Genomic DNA, 20,008 nt, shown 5'->3' with positions numbered 1-20,008 from the left:
ATGTACAAGAGAGGGGGAAAAAATGTGGGGGCCCGGGGAGGGGGGTAGGTTAAGACTTAGACAGGGGCCATTTTCGAATTGCAGCCTCCTGAAGGTGTATCTTTAGGGCAGTTTTGAAAGTGAGTAGGGTTTTACACTCCTTTACTCCTTTTGGTAGGGCATTCCACCTTTTTGTATACTAACTAACTTAAGGATATTTCACTTTCAAAAAAACTTTTGGTGATTTTATCATCTACTCAGGCTTTTGTGAGCCCCGCAGACAGTTTTTAAGTTGCTTGATTCAATATTTAGATATTAGATATTCATTTTATCAGACACGCCCCCTTCCTATACAAACCCATTGTAACTTCAAACTCCATTTTAACCATGTTAGATTAATCAAAAACACCTGTCCTTGGTTCTGGTGACTCATACCGCCCCCCTAATACGCGAGGGGGTCGTGTTTTTTTCATTTATTTTTAATATTTTTTGGGGGAAATGAAAATAATAAAATACAATTAAATTTTTTTATTAAATAAATGAAAAAATATCTCGGAAAAACACGGCCCCCTCACGCATTAGGAGGGCAGGGTGAGTCACCAGAACCAAGGACGGGTGTTTTTGGTGAATCTAACATGGTTAAAATGGAGTTTGAAGTTACAATAGGTTTGTATAGGAAGGGGGCGTGTCTGATAAAATTAATATCACATATCTAAATAAATACTGAATCGAACAACTTAAAAACTGTCTGGGGGGCTCACAAAGGCTTGAGTAAATGATAAAATCACCAAAAATTTTTTTTTAAAGAAATGTACCTCAAGGTCTTGGCTTCTCAATACAGTGCGCATTTAGATTTGAGCAGTGACATTGTAGATCCACCCACCCATTTTTTCTTTTTTTCCCTTCACACCATCCTCAAACACATTCATGCTCAGATGCTCTCCCTCACTCGTACACCACACACACACACACACACACACACACACACACACACACACACACACACACACACACACACACACACACACACACACACACACACACACACACACACACACACACACACACACACACACACCGATAAAGGCTACCTATACCACAGACAAATAACAACTTAGGGACATCAGACTGGTAATCAAAATGGAATCAAATGTACTAATCTTATCTCTAGTGTTAATCCATTATTGTTGTTAATCTATACTGTATTAGTCTTACATTTTCATTAGTGATTAAGCCAAAGATCTCACTGTAAAAGTAAAAAATACTGGACCAGAATAAAAAGGACATGACCAGAACATGTGATAGAGAGTCACTACCATATATCATATTTTCACATGGCATTTGAATAATGAAAACTATGTAAAACTTTAAATTGTATTAAGCAATGTCTTGCACAGAATAATAATAATAATAATAATAATAATACACTTTATTTGTATAGCACCTTTCATGACATGAAATGCAGCTCAAAGTGCTTTACAGAGCAAGAATAAAGCACAAGCGCTTTACAGAAAAAGTACAAATAAGAAAAGAAATGTCAAGAAGAGGCATGAATTCTGTCTATAGCGGCTTCCCACTGATAAATGGTAAATGGTGCATTTATATAGCGCCTTCATCCAAGGCGCTTTACAATGATCGTGCATTACATTCACCAATTCACACACACATTCATTCACCGATGGCGGAGGAAACCATTCAAGGCTAATCGGGAGCAATTAAGGGGTTCAGCTTCTTGCTCAAGGACACTTCAACACTAATTCTGGGGGAGCCCGGGATCAAACTGGTTAAGCGGCCGCTCTACCTCCTGAGCCACTGCCGCCCCACTGATCTCCCCTCGTCGGTGTTCCCAGGTCATGTTCCCACTGTTTCTCACACAGTTTCTCGAGGTCGGGTCTGGCCGGGGACCACCAGGGGCCCAAGAAATAGACCCGTAAAGATCTGTAACTCTGAGAGTGCAATTAAATGGTAGCAAATGTGGTTCCAATTTGGTTCCAATTTGTTCACTCTCAGGAGTTAAATAAACCCTGAGGATTCCACAGTGTAAATTGGGGTCCCAGAGATGAAAATTAGTATCAAATGGGGGTCCGTGGGCCTATAATACATATCAAGCTGGGGGTTCCTGAAATTAAAAATGAGAACCTCTCCTCTAGCACCACCATTAGGACAAGCTTTCCACTTGCACACAAGATATGTCAAAATCTAATGAGCAGATTGTCATGAAGCCTGTTGAGCACATTGATGCTCCCCCGAGGATAAACCCTAACCATTTGAATGCCCCTATGGCCTTTCCTCTAGCGCCACCCTTAGGCCAAATATCACCTTATCACACAATATATCGCCTTTTATGATTCAGTGGTTCTCAAATTTGTTTTGTTTGTTATGCATTCGGCCACGGACCCCCTTTAACTCTGACGGTGTGTGATGGTTCAGCTGATGGTGAGTGATATGGTTCAGTTGAGTTGCGAGCACACAGAACAAAATGACCCCAGGCAGTATATCACACAGCAAGTGACATGTATTACACACAGAGAGAATATAATACAGTGCTGGACACATGTCATGACCAGAGAAATATGAGAAATGGAAAAGAACAGACTGAGTGGGAAAACAAGTAAACAACAGATGCATCTTGTATCATTGTGCACAAGTGTCAGTCTATCTGATAACGCAGTTGATGTCCATGATGCCGTTAAAGGAGGAGTTCACCCAAAAAATTACTTATTTTCTATCAATTACACACCCCATGAAGCGTTGATTTCATGGATTTATTTTTGTTTTTGTGGCATTCCTAAGACAATAATTTGATGACCGTGTGTATTTCCGGTAGGAGACACAAATAATCTACTTTGTGTCTCCTACCGGATACATTAGCCGGTAGGAGACGGGAATCAAATTATTAGCTTAGGAATGCGACAAAAACAAAAATAAACCCATGGATTCAAGGCTTCATAGGGTGTGCAATTGATAGAAAATAAGTACTTTTTTGGGTGAACTCCTCCTTTAAGTGTATCACGAAGTTCTTACGCATGATGAGAGTGAATCAACAAATGTGTTTACTGGTCAATCAGATACATGTCAGTCCTAATCATACAGTATAATCATCATATCTTTTGTAGGTCTCCACCCAACAGCAACGATTTGTGCTCGACTGCAATTCTAAATGTAATTTTACTTCCAATCACACCACAATTTGCTGTTGTTATGTCTTTGCAGGTATAATGCTGGGCAGAATGGGGCCTAATGGCACCGCGTTGGTCAATTTCTGTCAGAGTTTGAACGAGGCTGTTCTTAAGATAGTCGCCATCGTCATCTGGTAAGAACAGGAAGGTGAACAGCCCTCCTCACACTTCTTGACTTACACTAGACACTACATTTTCTCCACTCAAGGTGTTAACATTTGGTCAGGGCCAAGATAGGCTTTTGAATGAAAATGTGTCCTATTCTTCACATGCACTTGCGGTATAATACAACTGAGCCAACATTGTAGGCAGTGTAATTCAAGCCTCCTCAACAGTATGGAGGTCTTTTTTGCTCGCTTATTCACACAACGCATATGGTTCCTCTCCACTGAATAGATCATAAATTAGTAATTACTGTAGGCATTCCTGCATGCAGATGCCAGGTTCATTTGTTGACCTGGCATCCTATAGTTTGTATACTTTCAATGTCCATATTATCAAATTTTTTATATTATAATGTTTAGTCTGATGATAGGTTCTTGGTTCACCTGTGATCCTAGATTACTGAGGCACTACACTGTCTCTATGCATTTGATGTATTACCTTGTGTTTACCTTGCTTACTGAAAATCTCTCTGGATTGAGAGTGTCTAAATAAATGCCTAAATTGTAAATTGTATGTTGTCGCTGTCGGGAAGAAACCATCATCTTTTTATGTTTTTTCATATGTCCTGTTATGCCCTGTTTTATACTTTGTTGTAGGCCTATTACAGCATCGCGCATAAGTAGCGATTATATGATGACATGCCCGAAATAGGGACATCAATTTGAAAATGGTTAAGTCTGTCTGTGGGTGTTTTTAAAGTTGAGCTGCATCTTTGAAAACTGTCTTTTGTTTGACCTTCTCACTGCTGCAGCAGTCAAGGCAAAAAGTCACAATAGAGCAGGGAAGGACACAGGAATAAAGAGATCTTGTTTGCATATAAAAGCCTTCATCTCATTCACTGCCACAATTATTGCTGGCCGCGTTTGCCCACTGCCAGAGATTTTTCATCGAAAAAAAAAAGTACTCAGGAGCCGAGATACAGAAAGTTTTAAGTTAACAAGGAAGTGGATGGGAGTCTAGATCTTCAAAAAATCATATCTCCTTGGTCTTTGGGTCAAATTTGAAAAAAAGAATTAAAAAATTTAAATTACGTTTTTTACGTCAGTGGCAGCATTGGTAAACGGGAATAATTACGTTTATTACGTCAGTGGCAGGGAATGAGTTAAAAGATCCACTATATCGCCAGATGCACTGACTAACCTAGTCCGTGAGTGGACTGAAACATTTCCCATACTCTGTTCAGCCCTGGAACTTTTAATTAAGGCGTTTATATGCAAACAAGACCTATTGTCTGATCTCTTTATTCCTGTGTGGAAGTCCTTCCCTGCTCTATTTTTATAAATACTTAACATTAATATTTAAAGAAAATATTACCAAGAGCTTATGACTAAATTAATTTCCTGAAAAGCAATGGTTTAGGTGGGACATACAAGGTTTCAACTGGTGTGCAACAGTTAATCAAACTAATCAATTTAATTCATTATAAGAAATAATTTATATTTTTATAAGATTTATTTCTTTAAAAAAAATAGCTGATTTTTGCTATTTTGCACAACGCTGTTGTAGGACTAAGTATAAAATATGGCTTAAGGGATTAATCAAACTAATCAATTTAGTCAATTATAAAAAAAACTATTCTCATTTTTTTCACGCCAATTTGCATAGTATATGCTTCTCGATTATCCTATTAATTGAAAAAGTAATGGATAGAATAATTGCTAAGAAAATAATAATGGAAAAGAATGGCCCTACTTTCAATACGCTGTGGCTCCTGCAACTGAACATCAACATGCATTACAACAAGACCAAATATGTGTTGTTATAACAACACATGCCCCCCCCCCCTTTTTTCTACCCTGTAGATATAGTGTTTTATATTTGTGATGATATTTGATGAATTGAATACCTAGGACCCCAATGGAAACAAGACCGCAAGGACTTTTTGGGGTGTTATCCTTTTAGACAAAGTGTTTGACTGGACTCGTGCTGTTTTTACATTTCTGTCTCATAAAATATTCAATCAATCAATCAATCCCCAGGTATTTCCCGTTTGGGATCGTGTTCCTGGTGGCGGGAAAGATCCTGGAGATGGATGACCCTACGGCCATGGGGAAGAAGCTGGGCTTCTACGCCATCACGGTGGTAATGGGACTGATACTGCACGGCCTCATCATTCTGCCCGCCATGTACTTCTTCATCACCAAGAAGAGCCCCATCGTTTACATCAGGGGCATTCTGCAGGCTCTGCTCATATCACTGGCCACTTCGTCCAGGTAAACTACAGCTATAGAGCTCCAGCAGTGGTGGAAAGTAACTAAGTACATGTACTCAAGTACTTTACTTAAGTACAATTTTGAGGTATTTGTACTCTACTTGAGTATTTCCAATTTCCAATACTTTTACTTCTACTCCACTACATCTCAGAGGCAAATATAGTACTTTCACTCCACTACAATTATTTGAAAACTTAAGTAACTATTTACTAGTTACTTTTCAGATATAAATTAGGATATTATGAAACATAAGTTAACCACTTTAGCCCTATTTTATACCGAGGCTACAAGCTCACAACGTGTCGCGATGCGACGCGTTGTGAGCTTGTAGATCGGCTATTTTCAAATATTTTTGCACTTTTACTTTTGGTACACTAAGTACATTTTTGATGCCAATACTTTTGTACTTTTACAAAAAGTATTTTATGTAAATTTTGAATTCTGTACTTTTACAGTTGTAACAGAGTATTTATATATTGCAGTATTGGTACTTTTACTTAAGTAAAGAAATTGAGTAGCCTACTTTTTCCACCACTGAGCTCCAGACGGGCCTATGCCAGATGTTTGGGTCTGATCGTGGTCCTCTTGAAAATCTCAGAAATGCACGCGGCCACCAATCTGACCACTTAACACGGCAGCCGATAAGGTTGAGCATGTAATGATCAATCATTCGATTGGGTTCCGGCTTGGATCAATGGAACTAACATAGTATAGGCTACTTTATACTAGTTCCTATTTATCGGTATCAAAATATCATGACTTTTTATTTGTTTATTTATTATTTTATATCATTCAAATCTTAGTGTTTTGTCAATCTTCTTTGTCAATCTACTTGCAAAATCTTCACGGCCGGCCCACGGTTGAGAACCACTGTCCTCTAGACCACCCAAAAAATTATAATTCCAATCAATTTAAAAATGTTTGTTTTTGTTTTGTTTTCCCCTATAATGATACACCACTGAAAACATCAAACAGATGCTTGACTTCAAATAAAAGGTGTCCAGGACTCCATGCTACAAAACTGTAGACTGAGACCGATTCAAGAGATGTATTTGTCATGCACATGCAAGTATATGTGAATATTCTTTAATATAATAAAAACAAAAGGCAATGTAATAATAACAAAAAACACAGCTGAATTAACTAATATAGTGAAAGTGTATCAAGAATATCACGTATGTTAGTGTGTACAATGTGTAAAGTAATGTTAAGTGTAGATCATTTTGAATGATCTCATAGGTGTGCAGAAAAAACTATATTCATATTATAGACAAGTTATGATTGTAAAATATAAACTGCAGAATCTACATACGTACATGCAGCAGCCAGAGTGCAAAAACGTTAAATAACAGTAGCAATTCTGAGCAAGATACTGTCCAAAAACTAATGTTGTTCATATGAATAAAGCATGAACTAAAGCTCAAGGGTATGACTATTTCATACATATACTATTTCAGCCTGCTACAGTACTTACAGTAGCTGTTATCTTGGTCAGCCCAGTAACTTAAGTTATGTTTCCTTTCCAACTACACATTTTTGATCACACCAAAGAACAATTAAATCTGATTGTACGCCCGTTTTGTTAATGAGGCGCATTGTCTTCCATCATGGACCAGGTTCTTATGTACAGTATGCCTATGTGCTTGCTGATTGCTTATGTAAATGAAATACAGGAATTGAGGCTACTGTGACATTCTCTGCAGTCGTTCTGGAAAAGAGCATAATTATAATAAGAGCTCAATTTAAATGTAAATACACGTACGCACGCACGAACGCACGCACGCACGCACGCATGCACGCACACGCACACACACATACACACACACACACACACACACACACACACACACACACACACACACACACACACACACACACACACACACACACACACACACACACACACACTCTCTCTCTCTCTGTCTCCCTCTCACAATGTTTGGCCTTGATGTTATCATTTGTTATGTACTATTTTGACATTGGCCTTTGATCCCTTTTTTGTACATTTTCCATTTTGTATTTGTTTACTTTATTGCAAGATTAATTACATTTCACTGCAAGATTAATTACATTTCACATCCTTGTATTTTGAATAATAGCAAAATATTCTATTAATCTGTTAGTGTAGCATTATATGGGTATGGGGTCATTGAGGTTAGACCATTTGCCGATAACCACAGAAAACCTCCCATATTTCACAGCATAATGTTGGCAGGTTTGAATAATGTTACAAGGCCACTTATTGAAATGTTGAGAACATATGTGCATCATTCATTATGTGCTCAGTGTGTTGAACTACGCCATTCCAGTAAGTGGAGAGAGGGCTGACTACTCTCCCTCCTCCCACACAGTGGTGGAAAGTAACATAGTAGATTTACCCAAGTACTGTACTGAGGCAAATGTTGTACTTGTACTCCACTACAATTATGTATTTCTACATTGTGTGGTATCGCAACTTTTACATAAGTAAAGAAAAAATATATTTGAGTAATGAGTACCACCTCCACTGACTGTGCCCCCTCCTCCCACAGCTCTGCTACTCTGCCTATAACCTTCAAGTGCCTCCTGGAGAACAACCACATTGACCGACGCATCATCCGCTTTGTGCTGCCCGTGGGGGCCACCATCAACATGGACGGCACCGCCCTGTACGAGGCCGTGGCGGCCATCTTCATAGCCCAGGTCAACAACTACGAGCTGGACTTTGGCCAGATCATCACCATAAGGTGAGCCGAAGGAATTTTCATTGATGTCGTTGACTCCCCTTCTTCCCATCCTTGAACATATGAAAGAAGACATAATTGTAAATGTATAGAAAAAGATAGAAAATAAGAGAGAAAGGAGCGCATCTGTTTGGCTGGAGTAAAAATCCCCAACAAGGTGCTCTTTGGTAAAAATGGATGACAAAATTGATTTGCCAAATAGGGATGAGACCAAGGCACTAAAAAATTAAAAACCTAATGTATGCCAGGAATAAAAAATACATGTGTGACTAAAAAATTATTTGAATGTGGCACTAAACTGCAAGTGAAAGGAAGATGTTTTCTTTATTTATTTCTTAAATGGCAAGAGCAGGCCATTTATTAAAAAAAGTAATCTCTTCCATGTGAACATCAACAATAAAAGATTCCCTGCACACTGCCACTTGCACGGTACATGAAGAATTTATTAAGCAACGTTTCGGTCACACTCAACCTTCTTCAGCCAACCGAAACAAGGCCTTATTTCTTATTTCTTTTTTTTCTTCTTTTTTTTAATTATTTATCAGGGACAGTGCACATCAATCAACATGTCAGTTTTCACATCCATGTTAATGGGCCAGAATTAGCCAAAGGCTAAATTTCATCTGTAGTCCCTGAGCAGGCTGTTAAAAGTGGTGATACTGTATATCCTTGGAATTTATTGAAGGACATCATTCAAATCCCAACACACCTGACCTGAGCCATCCAAAGATCAGGCTCCTTCTACCCATGCACTATCATAGATGTAGATGTATTTTTCGATTTTGACATTTGCATATCTACAGTATGATACGAAAGTAAAAGTCAGACTCGATAAAATACATCTACTGTATGACAGTCTTTATCCAAGGCTACCCATGCACAGACTCCACCTCAAGGATTCTCAAGACATCATTTAGCCCCCCGCTAGAGCAGAATGTGTGATATTACATTTAGTTTGGCTTGAAGCGACGGCGCCGCCCGCAGATGTTGCTTATAATGCAACACAGGAATTAATTCAGTGTCACACATTTTTGATTAATTCCAAATTAACAAAATGCACCATTATGGGATTTGCCAGATATAGCTGTACGCCTATAAATGTACATGTCAAGCAGATTAAGCGTTGCACAACCTTCGATAAATCAGTCTGGATGTCAGGGTGTGGGGGAGTCAGGCTGGTTGGGACATATTACATATTGTTAAGTGTTATTTAAGTAAAAGTTACAATACCCCTGTAAAAGTGTGGTAATAGTAGAATAGTATTTTACAAGTAAAGGTCCTGTATACAAACTTGCACTTGAGTAAAAGTACAAAAGTATTGGCATAAATATGTACTTAGTTAGTGTACCAAAAGTAAAACATATGCCAAAGCTTGTAGATCTGCTATTTTTTTATCCTGTTTTGTAATGACAATCTGCAAATTAATTCTAACTCAAGCTTCCAAATAATTGTAGTGGAGTAAAAAGTACAATATTTGCCTCCGAGATGCACTGTAGTGGAGTAGAAGTATAAAGATTTGTTTTAATAATACCACAAAGTTTACCAGTGGTGTAAAGTAACCAAATACATGCTTAAGTACAAGGATTTTTTTCTTTCTTCAGTATTTACAATTTTCAATACTTTTACTTCTACCCCATTAGATCTCAGAGGAAAATATTGTACTTTCACTCCACTACAATTATATGAAAACTTTAGTTACTTGTTACTTTGTAGATTTTGATTATTATTACAAAACATTATTATTACTAGCCACTTCAGTCCTACAATATATATATTTCGGCCATTTGAAAATAGCAGATGTACAAGCTACGACGCATTGTGAGCTTGTAGATCGGCTATTTTCTAAATATTTTTTCATACGTTTTGAGCTTGTGAAATGGGACATTTTGCACAATGAGTACTTTTACTTTTGATATTTTTATGTATATTTTGATGCCAATACTTTTGAACTTTTACTCAAGTACATTTTTAATACGGGACTTCTGCTTGTAACAGAGTATATCTACATTGCGGCATTGATACTTTTACTTAAGTAAAACATGTGAGTACTTCTTTCATCACTGTCAGTTACTTCATACCACTAACAACAACTCTCCATCCCTGTGATGTGGTGACATGTTTGTGTAATAACATTAAGCATGGTCCTCATGGTCTGCAGTCTGCCGTACAGTGGCTTATAATCCCCCCTGATGGTAAAACCCATATGACCTGTATTACTCATGTCCCTCATCACGCTAGGATCATAATCATTTCCCTTCCATCGCCGTTCTGTTCTGGTGCCGATTGACTGGGTGGGAGGACCACCTCCATCTGTGCTTTATACTGTCCTGACTGAGGCAGTTTGACATATCCATGCAGTAGGCAGAAACCTTGTATCTCCATTTTCTAACCTTTTGTGTTTTTTCGTAAATTAACACCCTACTTGATCATACTACAGCGTTAACACAAAATAATCAAAAGCAGCAGATCCGCAAGCTCGAAACGCGGCACAAAATGTGACGCGTTTTGAGCAACTTTTGCGTTTTCTGCTACTTTTGCTATTTTTTATATGAATCCTGAAAAGTAATAAGTTCAACATCACTGGCGAGTGGGCGGAGCAAGTTGAGGAGCTCACTAAAGAGTTTCACCATCGCCTCAACCTGATCGATCTGTCCCCCCTCCCTATAGTCATGAAACTCGAGGCTGTGAGAGAAGTGGCCCTGGCAAAGATACTACATCTATTTGCCAATGTACACATCCCACAAAAGGCACTGAGAGACATGACAAATAGAACTGTCCAGCTGGCCAGAAAATGGGTTGGCCTAAACACACACTCCACACGAGACATACTCTTCCTTTCATATGGCGAAGGGGGGCTGGGGGTCCCAAATGTAGAGTGGATCTATGCAGCAACAAGGCTAACCCACCTACTCCACATGCTTAATAATGATGATGGCACTGTCAGAGAAATGGCCAGGGCATCACTCCTACTGGACTTACGCAGGAGGAAGGTCCCCCTGGCTGTTGCAGATCAGAATAATTTCCTAGGTTTCAGGAGGAAAGACTCTGGAAAACTGGACTCACAAGACAAGGGCTTTGGGGTCTGGTCTGATTGGCCAGATCTCAATGACCTCTGCCACTAGACAGGAGTCCAGTTAAAATGGGCAAAAAACAACACCGAAGTGCTTATCTGTGATGGACTAATTACAGACCCCAGTGTGGTAGTGGAGGCTACTCTCTCCCACCAGGGAGGGGACATTAGACAGGAAGACACAGCTAGAAGGGTTCTGCTTAATATGAAACAGACTGAGGTCAAACAACACAGGCTTACCAAGATAAGCATTCTAAGTACCAACCACTACTGAGAATCATAACAAACCTTGGGTACAGATGCAGATTCTCTGTACTCATATTTGGAAGCCTGGGCCATGTATATAATAAGCTGACCACGAGTGGCCTAGCAATCGCTGGCATGACAAAAAACAAAGCCAAACAACTTGCTAAATATTGCTCTGTTTCAGCTGTTATAGGCAGTTTGGCTGTGTGGAGGAGGAGGTGCCATGTGTATCCTTAGGGACCATGAACTATCAACCCCGTTATATTTGTTTCCCTGAAAATTAATTGTAATTTGTGGATTCAAATAAAGAATTAAAATGTGTGCGTGTGCGCGCGCTCATGCCAAATCTCTCCAAAAAGTACAGTGGATGAGAAATAGACATTGTGAGGATCATTTTCCTGGTTCTCACAAGAGAAATGGTTTTATGGTTAGTGTTTTTAGAGGTGTATAATTATGTTGGTGTCAGTATCCTGGTGTCAGCATCCTGGTCAGTATCCTGGTGTCAGTATCCTGATGTCAGTATCCTGGTCAGTATCCTGATGTCAGTATCCTGATGTCAGTATCCTGGTCAGTATCCTGATGTCAGTATCCTGATGTCAGTATTCTGGTCAGTATTCTGGTCAGTATCCTGATGTCAGTATCCTGGTCAGTATCCTGATGTCAGTATCCTGATGTCAGTATCCTGATGTCAGTATCCTGGTGTCAGTATCCTGATGTCAGTATCCTGATGTCAGTATCCTGGTGTCAGTATCCTGATGTCAGTATCCTGATGTCAGTATCCTGGTGTCAGTATCCTGATGTCAGTATCCTGATGTCAGTATCCTGGTGTCAGTATCCTGATGTCAGTATTCTGATGTCAGTATCCTGGTCAGTATCCTGGTGTCAGTATCCTGATGTCAGTATCCTGGTGTCAGTATTCTGATGTCAGTATCCTGGTCAGTATCCTGGTGTCAGTATTCTGATGTCAGTATCCTGGTCAGTATCCTGGTGTCAGTATCCTAACCATAACCACCTATAGTGCGCGCCAAAAATCCTGAAGGGGGGCGTCAACAAGTGTAATTTGGTAGCGGCGGACATCTTTGTGGGGTATAAACAGGTTGACTTAACATTGCCCCCCACAAGTATGTCTGCAGCTACTATGCCACCGCCCCCCCGTGGTGACGAGACGTTGGCAAGCCCTATATAGAGCATCGCAGTTCCCGCCCACTTCCTGGTTTTTCCTGGTGCCGGAAGAAAAAACTCAATGCATTTTTCCCATTGACATTTCCAAAAATATTTATATCAATTAATTTAAGCCTAGAATCAAGCCATCCAGGGTCCTGGTGAATCATGACCATAAAACGTTTTTTTCTGTGATTTTTTTTATTTTATATTTAATTATATGATATACTATATTTAATAAATACCCTTTGTTTTGCCGTTTTCAAAAAAAAATAATCACAGAATCAAACGTTTTATGGTCATGATTCACCAGGACCCTGGATGGCTTGATTCTAGGCTTAAATTAATTGATATAAATATTTTTGAAATGTCAATGGGAAAAATGCATTGAGTATTTTGCGGTGGAACCCGGAAGGGGCGGGAACTGCGATGCTCTATATATATGGTTATACCTACTCTCTCTAGACTCAACAGCTCCTGGATACAGCACGGAAGCAGATAGTTATGTGCTTTGTACATTGTGACTGCAGTATTAAGGTCAACAAGATCATGCAGTTTTAGGGTGTTTGATTGAATGAAAGGTGAATTTGTTGGCGCGTAGTATTCTGCATGGTTGGCAATTCTGATGGCTTTTAATGTCCAATGTCCGCACAAGTATAGTAATACAAACGTGTGTGTGTGTGACAGTCTTTGAAAATGTTTGCATATGATGACATGCCCAAAATAAGGACATAAGGTTGAAAATGGTTTGTCTGTGGGTGTTTATACAGCTGCTGCTGCTGCAGCAGTCAAGGCTAAAAGTCACAAAAGAGCAGGGAAGGACTCGCACACAGGAATAACAAGATATTGTTTGCATATAAACGCCTTCATTAAAAGATCCACTTTCGCCAGATGCACTGACTGACCATAGTCAGTGGACTGAAACGTTTGCCATACTCTGTTCAGCCTTGGTTTTTAATGAAGGCTTTTATATGCAAACAAGACCTATTAGTCTGACATCTTTATATGCGTGAGAGTCCCCTGCTCTATCAGAGCTATACATCATTACATCAAGAGTATAAATGCTGCTGCCTTACTCTCTTTCTCTCTCTCTCACTGTCTTTTTCCTTCTCTCACATCCATTTCTCCTTTACATTAACTCCCCTCAGATGAAGAATATTCCACTTTCAGTCAGGACACATGAGAGTATTTATAGGACACTTTAGACCATTTGCAACAAACGGTGTACAGTTGTATACCTGAGAGTGGTCAGGTATTAAAAGGTGACTGGTTTCAATGAGATAGCTTGATGTACTGTAAGTCAGCTGAAAGTCTCCCAAGCCAGACTGTATTGACTCACACAATTTTCAAACGCTTCCGTCATACAGTCTGTGTAAAGGAAGCGCTGAAAATGATCCAGGAGTAAAGCGGATGTCCCGCCTTCTGTTTGGTCTTTGCAGTCGCGCAAATTTGTCCCAATGTAAATCAAATTAGTCAAAGCCCATATAGCTTGCTGCTCATCAGGAATGGAAATTCAAAAACAGATCTTAAAGATATCTAAAAATATATATTTTCGTGAACGGAAATGTCGAACAGATGACAGCTTCCTTCCTCTGCTTTCAGGGGGTGTAGTTCCAGACTCTACATAGCATTCAGAGTCTATGGAATGGTTGATAGCTGATGTGGTGTTATTGCCGCGCTGATGCTGGTTGATCGGCTGGTGTGATTATCGCATGCTTGACTTAAGTGCCCTGTCTGAACTAACGTTATGCTCCATCGATGTTGCTTCTTCTTTGCCAGCATCACTGCCACCGCAGCCAGCATCGGTGCTGCTGGGATCCCTCAGGCTGGTCTCGTCACCATGGTGATAGTGCTGACCTCCGTGGGCCTGCCCACTGACGACATCACTCTCATCATTGCGGTCGACTGGGCGCTGTAAGTACTGTAAATCCCGCTGATTGAACATTCAATCATGCAATGGAAATTGGTGAAAGGAAGCATCATGCATTAGCATGCCTGGATATGGCTGTCATGGCAATGCTTATGCATTTGCATGATTAATGTTAAATGAAGCTGCCCTTGATGTTATTGGAATGTGTGTGCCGATATTTTTTTAAAGAGTTCTACGACGGTTACTGTGCTGTATTTGAAGCTGCAATCCATCAGTCTTATGTCTCCTGATGAATAGAGGTATTTGGAATGATGTCTGAACTACAATAAAAAATATCGGCACATCTAGTGTCCAAACTGGTGCACTGTCTGCTTCAAATAACTTAACCCATTAAAACCGGGAAAGCATCTGTGTTATTTTAGATTTTTGCGTTGGCTATTCAAAATTAGCAGATATACAAGCTCAACGCGTGCCACTTTGTGCCGCACTGCAAGCTTGTATTTGAAGTTTCAAAGGAAACTGGACATGGCAATAATTCAATTAATGAATAATCCATTGCTAATGGGGCATGGCTGTAATTATACTTTAGGGTTCCGTATTTGCTACATAATACAACCAATGAACATCATTTTTTTATTCCAGGGATCGATTCAGAACCATGGTGAATGTGATGGGTGATGCCTTGGCCACAGGGATCATGGCTCATATTTGTAGAAAAGACTTTATCAACGAAGGAGAACAGGTGAGAGGTAACATTCACTACTTACACCCTATATATAATTAGTTTACCGGGGCCCCCCAGGGGTCTATACGTGGCCCCCTCAATCCTACAGTACATGATTGCTGTCTTATAGACTATAGACTTATAGACAGGGGAAATAACAAACCTTATGCAACAGAGGTGTTGTAAATGCGACATCAAGTAGCTGAATGGTGTCTATTGCACCGTTAAATCCAAGTTAACTCTGCGTGTGTCCGCCAGGTGCCTCTCATCTGTGAGACCAAGCCCATGATAAGCATCCAGCAGATGATGGCCTACCAGACCCAGACCAACGGCCTACGCTATCAGCCGCCTCCGCGTCCGGGCAAGCTCGACCATCTGTCCCCAGACGTGGCTCGCCTGATGCAGCTGGAGGAGGGGGTGAGGCACTCGGGGAAGAAAAAGCACCACGGAGCTCTGCACAAGAGAGAGCACCGAGACAACAAGGACCAGTGCGCCATTGACATGAACGGACTGGAGACAAACGTGTGAAGTCTAAAAAAGGCTGCATGGTCAGCACGTCTGTAGCGGCAGGGCAGGGAGACACAGTGGAGCGTTGGTGTGGCAGCACTGGAAGGTATTAAAACGTGCACACGGACACACACGAGCGACCTTTTTCTTCCAAGAAGTACGCCTGCCCGGATGGATGTACTGTAGTCAAACCCTGGAATGAAACCAACTGAGAAAGACAATTTTCTACAGACTCTAAATAATGACCCACAGTTGAGTGTTTATGTGTGTGCGTGTGTGCGTGTGTGCGTGTGTGTGCGTGTGTGCGTGTGTGCGTGTGTGTGTGTGTGTGTGTGTGTGTGTGTGTGTGTGTGTGTGTGTGTGTGCGTGTGTGTGTGTGTGTGTGTGTGTGTGTGTGTGTGTTTATCAGTTATTTATCAGTTATTGTTCATTATCTGCAGTAACACTGTGTTTGCGTCACGTATCAATAATGTGCCGTAGAGCCAGAGGGAGGGAGCTAATAAGGTGTTTTGGTAGAGTGCTGAATGCCTCAGGAAATCAGTTTTCCATCAGAGGGTTTACCCAGTGGAGCTGTGAGCAGAAATGGACAATAGGTAAATATGTACTGTCCCTTATTGGACCGTGTGGTGAAGAAAGAACATGCTCGTCTCTCTTTTTATTTGCAATGGTCTGTTATTTTATTATTTGTTGTCTAATGTGAGTTGGGGAGGGGGGGAGTTCTTCTTGTTTTTTTGTTTTGTTTTGTTTTGGAATTTTGTATATTCTTTATCTATTTTTATTCACATATTCTCTGCTGAAACAAAAAAAAACACTATCAAATGCAAAGTTGCCTCAAACCCCATAGACTGGGCTTTGGACACATTCACGCACTTTCTTATGGTTCATTCACTCTTTTTCAGTAGTGCCACCTTTTGGCCAATCTGCATGAACGTTTAATCAATCAATCAATTATTTCTTTGCCCAAGACCATCATGTCCACTAAGTTTTGTGCAAATCCATAAAATAGCTGTTTGAGAACAGCCGGTGGCGAAAATATTATCTCTTTGGCAGAGGTAATTAATCAATAGTGGGAAGATTAAACAAATGCTGAAATTGTCAAATGTTCCTTTGGTCAACATTTTAACACACACAGGTTGAAGATATTCTTTTTTCAACTGATATTAAATCACTGGTTCTCAATGTCGGGTTTGGGGACCACCAGGGGGTCCAGATGGACCCTTATGGGTCTGTAACTCTGAGAGTCTACAAATGGAACCAAATGGTCCCAAAGATTATTTTCCATTTGTACACTCTCAGAGTTACAGACCTGTAAGAGTCCCTTTGGACCCCTGGTGGCCCCCGGACCAGATGTTGAGAAACAGTGTATTAAATAATCAGCCTGCGTTACCTTTCCCTGCACTTCTGTGTTCTGCCTTGTAATCCCTGAGTCTAACTGGGTACTGCGCTCTGCTTCATATCCCATGTATTCCCTCTTTGCCTTAAACGACCAAAGGAGAAGCATTTGGGAACAGTGTTTTTATACAGCCAGATCTGGAGTGCTAACTGACTGCAAGCAATCAACAACAAAGACAATGGGAGACGGAGCCGATGACAGGCCACACTCCGTCTTTGTGTATATGATGTATGCTGTACATATATTTATTTTAAAAGTGAAAAGATAGTTTCTATTACCATGACAGTTATCATGACATTCAAAAAATGTTGTAATGCTGTCTTTGTAAGGAGAAAACAACATTTCACTTTAGTCCAATTTTATGAAAATGTAACCCACCCCCACTGTGTAAAAAACAAACTCAAACAATGGGGAAAATATATATATTGTACAGAAGAAAAAAAAGAGGATAGTTTGCATAGCATTTTTCATTTATTTATGTGCTGTATCAATTTCTCAGCAATGCAAAAGGGGACATTTTGTTTATTCACTCTCACACAAAGTCATGTCTTATGTCATGTCAACCAGAACTGTCAGTACAACACATACGTCCTAATAATGAGCATACAATTACTGCCCATACTTGTATACACATGTTCACAACCACTCACTCCACCTCACCATCAACTACTAGAACAACAAAAGGATAACGTTTAAGCAATTCACAAACTGTATTCCGCCCAGATACTAAATGTATGGCCTATACTCACTCTCAAACATCATATAGAAACATTGCAACAAAACGCAATAAACTCTTAACCACTTAAGCCCTTCAGTATACACTTTGTTGTACGATGGATATCAAAAGTAGGCGATCTACAAGCTTGCAACGCATTGCGATGCGTGGTGAGCTTGTAGATCGCCTTTTTAAATGTCCTCAGGTGGCAAATATAGTCAAGCATCTCTGTGAAACTGCACCTGAACTAAATTATTTCCTTTTTCTTTCACCATTTCTTTTTTGGAGCCATGGCCCAAGGAATAAATTGATGAAAATTACATTATGCATCTGCTTTATTCTTTGGAGCACTGCTTTCTCCAGAAAGGAACATTGAAGTTTGAAGTGGTCGGTTGAAATGTCAACACCGTGAGATAGAGAGGAACAAGAATAGCCCTGGAGCAAGAATTTGTCAACGCAACCTTCATTACCAAGGCAACACTGACGCACAAACAGCATCTTCATGATGCAGCTGCTATGCCCACCATCTAAGAGATGAGGAGAGATGAGGAGAGGGCAGTGGCTTCATCTCCATAGATTGAACAGTCCAAATGAAAACGTAGTCTTAAAAAGCAAGTTCAGCAAAGGCAGTAAAAATAATGTTATCCTATTGTATTGCCAAAGGAAATTAATGCAAAGTATGCCATGCACGGGGGTATACAGAGGTATTGACCACATCAGAAACTTGGACCTCTACAGGGTCCTCCCACAGGTCACAGTCAAGGTCAGAGAGAGAAGGATGAGGCTGGCTGGGCACTGCGTCCGTCAGGCACCTGGAACCGGTGGCAAGCAAACTGACTCTGTGGGAGCCAACCCAAGGCACAGCCAGGAGGGGAAAGAGGCGTATACCACCTATGTAGACACACTGTAGCACGACAGATAACAACACTGGAGTCCTGACTTGGTGTACCGTGTTGGCTATACCTTCATTAAAGACAGCAATGGCTCATGAGATAGAGCGGTTGTCTGGGATTCAGAAGGTTCACAGTTCAATTCCCGCTCCTCTTGGCATCATGTTGTAGTGTCCTTGAGCAAGACACTGAACATCTGCTGAGCCTTGGTTGGTGCCTTGCATGGCTGCCTCCGGCGTGTGTATGAAATGCTGACATTTCCTCTAGTGCCAACATAGGCCACAATCTCCACTTGGAAGATATCAAAAAATGTAAAGGTGGATAACCATGAAACTTTCTGAGCTCCGTGGAGGATGAACCCTAACCACTTGAGTGACTCCTTTACCTTTCCTCTAGCATCACCCTCAGGCCAAAATGTCTTCTTTTCCTATTTAGCCCCATAGTGAGAATGCTGGGTTCAAAGGATGGCAATGTCACCCTTTAGTCTTCTTTCTGTTATTTTGATTTCACCTCGTTCAAATCAGGTTAGTAGAACTACATGGTGAGATGAAAACCTGTGATCTTTCAGTTATGCGATGGATGATTACCACCAGGCTACAGAGGTCACTGTAATTGTACATGGCAGCATCATCCTCAGGATTCTCCAACGAAACCAGTCTGCCTGATTAGTGCCATCACACACCCTCTCTTCTTCACATTAGCTGCAGTACAATACCCTCTAAGTCTTAGAGGATATTGTACTGCAGCTAATGTGTAGAAGAGAGGGTGTGTCTTAGAGTCTAAGACAGTGGTTCCCAAACTTTTTAGCTCGAGACCCAAAAGAGAAATCCGGCGTTTGCCTGGGACTAGTGAAAATAGCCGATCTACAAGGTGCAGCAGCAGATCTTGCAGGTCTGCTATTTTCACTACTTCTTAAAAAATAAAAATCTAATTATAGGGATTTCTTTGGTTATTTTTTATTTTATTCATGACATTATTTTTTTAAATGTTTAAAATGATAATAATTAATTACAACATTTAGGAAACAAAAAATAAAGGGATATTCACTCGCGACCCACGAAAATGGATCCGCGACCCACTGTTTGGGAAACAGTGCTCTTAAGACCAGAGGCATGCAGCTAGCGCAGCTGCTAAATGCCACCAGTTGACACATTGACGATGACCTGGCCAGGA

At 40.4% G+C, this 20,008-nt stretch overlaps 1 protein-coding gene across 1 annotated transcript in view; it reads left to right on the top strand.

Annotated features, from left to right (window-relative positions):
• Nucleotides 1-15,858, top strand: part of slc1a7a (solute carrier family 1 member 7a) — a gene marked incomplete at its 3' end in the record, with an annotated part of 51,611 nt that extends 35,753 nt beyond the window's left edge. The window contains exons 6-11 of the mRNA XM_080440745.1: nt 3,193-3,292; nt 5,303-5,536; nt 8,068-8,262; nt 14,516-14,650; nt 15,249-15,348; nt 15,589-15,858. Of these exons, the coding sequence (XP_080296871.1) occupies nt 3,193-3,292; nt 5,303-5,536; nt 8,068-8,262; nt 14,516-14,650; nt 15,249-15,348; nt 15,589-15,858 (1,034 nt within the window). The remainder of the gene's footprint in view (nt 1-3,192; nt 3,293-5,302; nt 5,537-8,067; nt 8,263-14,515; nt 14,651-15,248; nt 15,349-15,588) is intronic.
• Between the last annotated feature and the right edge of the window lie 4,150 nt (nt 15,859-20,008).

The sequence above is a fragment of the Gymnoscopelus braueri genome (genome assembly GCF_963280865.1).
Source record: "Gymnoscopelus braueri genome assembly, chromosome: 10".
NCBI lineage: Eukaryota > Metazoa > Chordata > Actinopteri > Myctophiformes > Myctophidae > Gymnoscopelus > Gymnoscopelus braueri.
This window is presented reverse-complemented; position numbering and strand designations above follow the sequence as displayed.